General features: G+C 37.9%; 1 protein-coding gene across 1 annotated transcript; it reads left to right on the forward strand.

The window, feature by feature from the left end:
- The first annotated feature begins 354 nt into the window (after positions 1 to 354).
- LOC137406169 (uncharacterized) lies at positions 355 to 4323 on the forward strand. The gene has a single exon (XM_068092702.1). The coding sequence runs from the start codon at positions 355 to 357 to the stop codon at positions 4321 to 4323; it is 3969 nt and encodes a 1322-aa protein (XP_067948803.1).
- Positions 4324 to 7527: the final 3204 nt, after the last annotated feature.

Consider the following 7527-nt stretch of genomic DNA (forward strand, 5'->3'; position numbering starts at 1 on the left):
GAGCTAAATAGAAGAGCAAATTCGAAGCAGTTGCAAACATTGCAAGCTTCAACATCGAAAGACAGGAAAAGCATGACAACAGAACAATCGACCAAATATTGCAAGAAGTGTGATCAATACAATCACTATACAGCCCAGTGTAATTTGCTTGTCAAGGCCACATACGAAGAAGCCTTACAGTTCTTTAAGGAAAATTACCTATGTTTCCATTGTGGAAAGGGTAATCACAAACACAATGAATGCTCCTATCGGTGGAAGTGCAAGGTCTGTAAGCGTGGACATCCAGATTGTCTCCATAAATTACGCAGCGATTGGGAAAGTGAAAAGCCTCAGTAGTACAACAAAACAGAAAATATGCCTGTAGTTCAGAGTTCACAAGCAAGCCCTAAAGACTCAGCTCAACCATCTAAGCAACATATTGTTGCTATGGCTAAACAACCCAACCAAATTGGACTACTAAGTATGCTTCTTCCAGTAACGATCTTATCAGAAAATGGACATGAGACGACAGTCTATGCGTTACTAGACAATGGATCTGACACAACATATATCACAGAAAATGCTGTAGATCAGATAAAGCTGAAATCCTATGGTGAACCAGAAAAGGTTACAATATGTACTTTGGCAGGAGAAGAAACTAGGTACAGAAAGAAGTATAAGTTCTCCATTAAAGGAACAGGACCAGCGGCAAATAGCTCTAGTTTTTCAATTATTGCGCTAGAGCAGAAAACTATACCTCACAATGAGAACCAAACAACAACTGAAAAGGTAGCAAAGTCCATTCCTCATTTGAGTCATATTGCCCACCTCATCTCACCAAAGCTGGACCTTGCTGTTACAGTAGACATGCTGATTGGACGAGACAATTCTCACTTATTAGCACCCCATGAGTCGATAATTGCAGATGCGTCAGAGCCGTTTGCTATAAGAACAGTTTTAGGTTGGACACTATGTGGAGGAAATCCGAGCGCTGATGCACTCCCATTGAGCTGTTTCGCCACACAAAGCGACGAGTTTCATGACATAAGCGATCAAAGTAAGATGTCGCAAAATGACATGACCTTCCTCAAAATACTAGAAAGTGGAACTAAAATGACAGATGATGGTTCTCTTTCATTACCATTACCTTTTACTACTACTCCATACATGCCAAACAACAAGTCTCAAGCCTTGAAAAGACTTAAACAGCTCATCAAAAGATTGCAGGGTGATGCCACTCTAAAGAATGAGTACTGCAAGTTTATGCAGGATATGATAAACAGTGGACACGCAGAACCTGTGCCTGACGGAAGCACACCTGAAGGGCAGACATGGTATTTACCACATTTTGCTGTATTTCATCCTAAAAAGCAAAGTGTTCGAGTTGCATTTGATGCCAGTGCAAGGTATGGAAACAGAAGTCTCAATGAAGAATTGCTATCTGGGCCTGACCAAATGAACAGCTTGCGTGGAATTTTATTAAGATTTCGTCGCGAACCTATAGCCATATCATGCGACATACAGAAGATGTTTCACAATTTCAAAGTCGACGAAAAAGATAGAAACTATTTACGGTTTTTGTGGGTAGAGGCTGATTTGCAGACTGTCAAAGAGTATCGGATGACTGTACATCTATTCGGAGCTACAAGCTCTCCAGGAGTAGCTACCTTTGCTCTAAACAAGGTAGCAGCCGACTCTTCAGACAAATATCCCGAAGCAGCAAAGTTCATCATAAATGACTTTTATGTAGATGATGGCATAACTAGCGTCAAAACCGAACAGGAAGCCACAGACTTGATCGAAAATGCAGTGAGCATATGCAAAAAAGTCAACCTTCGTTTGCACAAGTTTCTCAGCAACAACAGAAATGTGCTTGAAACCATCCCAAACACTGAAGTAAGCAAGAACTTGCAAGGACTCGACATCTACAAAGACAAGCTACCTTCAGAAAGAACACTTGGCCTGGAATGGTGCACAGACAGTGACACCTTCACTTTTACTAACAATAAGACTGAGAAGCCACCTACTAAAAGGGGCATTCTTTCTTCTGTATCCCAATTGTACGATCCTATTGGTCTTATCGCACCTTTTACCCTTCAAGGAAAAATCTTGATGCAGCAGTCTTGTAAAGAGGAGAAAAGTTGGGACCAAACCGTATCCCCTGATTTACAAGAAAAATGGAGAAAATGGAATGGTGGTTTTGACCAACTCCAAAACATTAAAATACCAAGGTGTCTAAAACCAGCTAGTTTTGGAGAGGCTCTCAGAAGTGAGCTGCATTATTTCGGTGATGCAAGTTTGCAAGGTTTTGGTGCCTGTGCCTATTTGAGGATTATCAACAAAGAACAAAGAGTGCACGTTGCACTGATCTCTGCTAAATCTAGAGTAGTACCTGTCAAAGGGCTAACGATTCCTCGCTTAGAGTTACAAGCAGCAGTGGAAGCGGTGAGACTTGCCAACTTTATTAGAACAGAGCTGCAGACACATATTGACCAAGAGTATTTTTGGTCAGACTCTACAACCACCTTGGGATATATTAAGAACAGTGATACTCAATTCCGCATGTTCACAACAAACAGAGTTAATGAGATCCGAGAGAGCAGCAACACCAACCAGTGGTACCATATCTCAGGAGTTGAAAATCCAGCCGACATTGTATCACGGGGTGCTTCAGCCGAACAACTAGCAGCAAGCAATTGGTACAAAGGACCAGCCTTTCTCCAGCAACTCACTATCGATGAACAAGTAAAGAGTGACAAAGACTATCAAGAAACTTTAAAAAATGACCCAGAGGTAAAGAACCTTAAAACAGCGCTAATGGCCAAAAGTACTTCAGAATCCTTCATTGAGACGATTTCAAAGAAATTCAGCTCGTGGAGACGTTTCGTTAGGGCCATAGCAAACGTTCAATCCATTTTAAGAAACAAGAGCTTGAAGAAAGTTTCGTTGAAACTTTCTGTAGAACAAATACAAGACGCTGAGACAGCTGTAGTTCGACTACTACAACAAACAACTTATTTGCAAGAAATCAAGAAGTTAGCAGCTGGGAAACAAATCAACAAGGACAGCAAAATCCGCAGTTTGACACCATTTCTTGATGAGTCTGGATTGCTACGAGTCAATAGTAGGTCGACGTCTATCTTAACCTTCCAAGAAAAGCGGCCGCTAATCATTCCCAAGACAGAGTTAGCCAAACTGCTCATCAGCCACTATTACCAGTCCACTCATCATTCAGGCACTAATGTGACTGTGTCAGCAGTCAGACAAGCTGGCTACTGGGTCACAGGAGCTACAGCCCTAGCGAGATCAATTGTTTTTAACTGCGTCAAGTGCCGTCTACAGCGAAGCAGACTGACAGAGCAGATCATGGGATTGCTACCTGAAGAACGCACCACCCCTTCTCCTCCATTTACTCACGTTGGGCTCGACGTATTTGGTCACTTTCTTGTCAAAGAGCGTAGGTCAGAGATTAAAAGATGGGGCATAGTGTTCACATGTACTTATACCAGAGGTATCCATATTGAACTGATTGACAACTTGACAACTGATAGTTTCTTGCAAGCTTTGAGAAGATTTCAAGCCATAAGAGGACAAGTACGAACAATATTCTGCGATAATGGCACAAATTTTGTTGGTGGGAGAAATCATCTAGAAAGGGATCTATTAGAAATGAAAGACTCCAGAGCCAAACAATTTTTATTAGACAACAAAATACAGTTCAAAATGAATACGCCTTCAGCAAGTCATCAGGGGGGCTTGTGGGAAAGACAAATACGCACAATCCGAAGTATCCTCAACAGCATGACTCCAAAGTATTCCGGACGACTAACCACAGAAAGTTTGCATACAGCCTTCATGGAAATTACAGCAGCCATAAACAACAGGCCTCTTTCAACCATAAGTGCAACGGACACCGAACCAGTTATAACGATCAACCATCTACTGACGGGCAAATCTCAGAATATTTTACCACCCCCAGGAGAATTCACATCGGATGAGCTGTATGGAAGGCACATGTATAGGAAAACCCAACAGCTAGCACAAGAGTTCTGGGAAATGTGGAACAGTCAATATTTAAGCAAAATTGAAACGAGAAGTAAATGGCAGCATCCGCAGCCAAACCTCAAGGTGGGAGATGTTGTTTTGATCATAGACGAAAACCAGCCTAGGAACTTTTGGTCAACTGGAAAGATAGTTGCCTTACATTTCGGAGCTGACTCACGAGTAAGAAAAACAACAGTAATGCTTGCAACACCAGATCTGGACGCTAAGGGAAAACCTATCGACAATAGAAAGGTTATAGATAGACCAGTACAGAAACTGATCCTGCTTGTGTCACCTTAAGAATTTTATCTAGTACACTTATTCAATTGCTTATAGTCCATTTTATCGTATGATCATATGCAACTTAAATAGTGAATTCATATTACTGGTCAATTATATTTACATAATACAAAACAAAACTTGAACACCCTTCATCTTAAATTTAATGAAAATTTAGGTGGGAGTGTGCAGTGTAAAGTCAGCTAGTACCATTTCCTATGCACTCACAAATTACAGTTAATTGTAATGTCTATAGTTCGCTGCCACCACCGGGCCACGCATGAAACACATTAACCTTGCCGAAACACATTAAAATATCAGTTATGCCATAATTACACTGCTTATTAAAACATACTCATGCTGCGCGCACTGGAAACGGTTTTTCTAAACGACTTCCACTGGTTTCCTTAATGGTGACATTGTTTGCTGACTCACATTTGCCTTTACATATATATAGCCAGTTTCAGATTAGCCACACAGTAGCAGTTTTAGTGCTGTGGGCAGCAAGTAACCCAGCACAAAAAGTTTTATTATCAATAAGTGACAAAACTATAAGTGAGAGACTAGCAGGCCTACAGAGGCAAAAGGTCAGTTTTATTATATACCTATATGTATTTTATTTGACTAAATTGAATGCTTTTGTTTTAATGTGACTTTCATGTCAATTATATAATGTTTGTTTTATGTTATTATGCTTTACACTGTAGTTTTATTGTGACATGTACTTTTGTAGACTTCACGGTCTATTCTGGTTATCAGTAAAATAAACAGTCATATCTACCAGAATACGATCAGTTCAGTTTAAACCACCGCAAAACCTGCCGTCATCTCGATTCGTGGCATTTTCGCTACAGATTGATTACTAGCTGAGTGATTGGTTACTAGTTGACTGATTGGTTACTAGTTGACTGACTGGTTACTAGTTGACTGATTGGTTACTAGTTGAGTGATTGGTTACTAGTTGAGTGATTGGTTACTAGTTGAGTGATTGGTTACTAGTTGACTGACTGGTTAATAGTTGAGTGATTGGTTACTAGTTGAGTGATTGGTTACTAGTTAAGTGATTGGTTACTAGTTGAGTGATTGGTTACTAGTTGACTGATTGGTTACTAGTTGACTGACTGGTTACTAGTTGAGTGATTGATTACTAGTTGACTGACTGGTTACTAGTTGAGTGATTGATTACTAGTTGACTGACTGGTTACTAGTTGAGTGATTGGTTAATAGTTGAGTGATTGGTTACTAGTTGAGTGATTGGTTACTAGTTGAGTGATTGATTACTAACATCAAGTTAAACTCATTTTTTTATCTTGCAATATGAACTCATATCAATTTTACCAAATACCATACGTATTTCTATCCACAATCAATAAAAATGTTTAATACTGTTTTTTATTGGTCAATACTAGTCCAATACATGTAGATAAATTATCAAATAATGCGATAACAGGCACCTGTATCAGATACATAGTTCACAGTAGAGTGCAAATCCTTAAACGGTTAGATGCATATTAATGATAGATAATTACTGAATGTTTTTCACCATGATTAGTATAATTATGACTATGTAGATAATTAACCTATAACCTCATTTGTAAATAACGAGGTAAGCTAATGATTAAAAAATAGTTGCGTGGCAAATAAACATTGGCTGATAGCTGCGTAGTCTATAATATAATTTGCAGATAGTTGCGTCAATTAGAATGTGGTTAGGTTAAATACCTATAACATGGTTAGTAGACAATTAGACAAAGTGTAATCTGGTTAAAGCAGGTTTAAGCAACTTATAACATTAGAGTCACTTGCATCAAATTTTAAATAATTTTCTCAAGAAGTGAAGCTAGATTTTTATCAATTTAAATTTTTTCATTATTCGTTCATAAATATTATATATCTATATAAAGTCAATATATCTAAGTCTGTCTTTTGTTCGTCTGTCTAGTTATAGCCATAAAGTTTTAGCAATGAAAAAACACTTTTATACTGAATTTGAACCCGCTACACTCAAGTTGCAAGTTTCCTAACAAATGCGCGCAACCACAAGGTACGGATAGTAAATATTTACATTTTCAATCAGTTTCAAATACTTCAAATTGATTGAGTAAAGAAACTTACCTGATCGCTACTACATTACTATAAATAAGTTACCTGCTGCTGTTTATAAACTGCTTTTTATTACCAGTGCAACGCCGGACATTCAGCTAGTGATAAACATACGGTCTTATCGACATCAAGTACTTATTAGTTTACACAGCATTTAGAGGAAAATGATTTCAAAACTGACAATTTTAAGCAACTCCCTGAGGCATTGTGAGTAAAAAACATAGATTTATCTGTAGATATGAACTCCAGATTGAACCTTGGTTTTCATTTATTGCATAATTTTGCCTACAACTGTAGACAGATGACCACAAATGGTAGAAGGATTAAATTTAAAATTTCAGTTTAATAATATTTGAATTGTAAATTTTACATTATGATTTAAAATAAACGGCTGTGCTCATCAAGGTAAACACTTTCAACTATCAGCTATGTGTGAAAGCCCCCTGTATCACCATCCTCTTATTTTAAAATTTATGATCAAGTTTGCTATCATATTTATGATAAATTTTAAATTAAAATTTATTTTCAAATTTTATAAAATTTAGAATTGAATTTTAATTGAAAACTTCCTTGAAAGACTTTTTAAAAAATGTGATTAAATTTTAATTGAAATTTTTAATTTAAAGTTCTTTAAATTGAAATCAAATTTTATAAAAACAATTGTTTTAAAACAGCAGGCTGCTATGCATACATCTACTAATTGGAAGGTAACCCACAAAAAGCTCAACGGTGACGCTGGGCTTTGCTGCTGAAATAAAACTGCTCACTCCTGATTGGTTTCTGAATATAAACTGAACACATGCCGTAAATTGGATCAATTGTGCTATTGGTTTTCAATTATCTCAAACCTGTGATTGAGGTTCTGACCAAAACTTGCTGATTGTTGTCTAGAATTCAGTTTTTAGCTAAAGTTGCTAAGGCAGAGAGAACTAAAGCAACGTATTATACATACCTACCCATATCACACTCACATATCTCCCCCAGTCGTCAGGTGTTCTGTTAGTGCTGCATGAACAGCTGCTTTCGCTGGTAATATTTACATCTTGACTGGGGCGACAGCTAAGTACCGTTTCTCCACATCCGTATGTCACATTGCCCAGAATATCTAACAATAGATAGACA

Source organism: Watersipora subatra, chromosome 10, assembly GCF_963576615.1.
Source record: "Watersipora subatra chromosome 10, tzWatSuba1.1, whole genome shotgun sequence".
Classification (NCBI taxonomy): Eukaryota; Metazoa; Bryozoa; class Gymnolaemata; order Cheilostomatida; family Watersiporidae; genus Watersipora; species Watersipora subatra.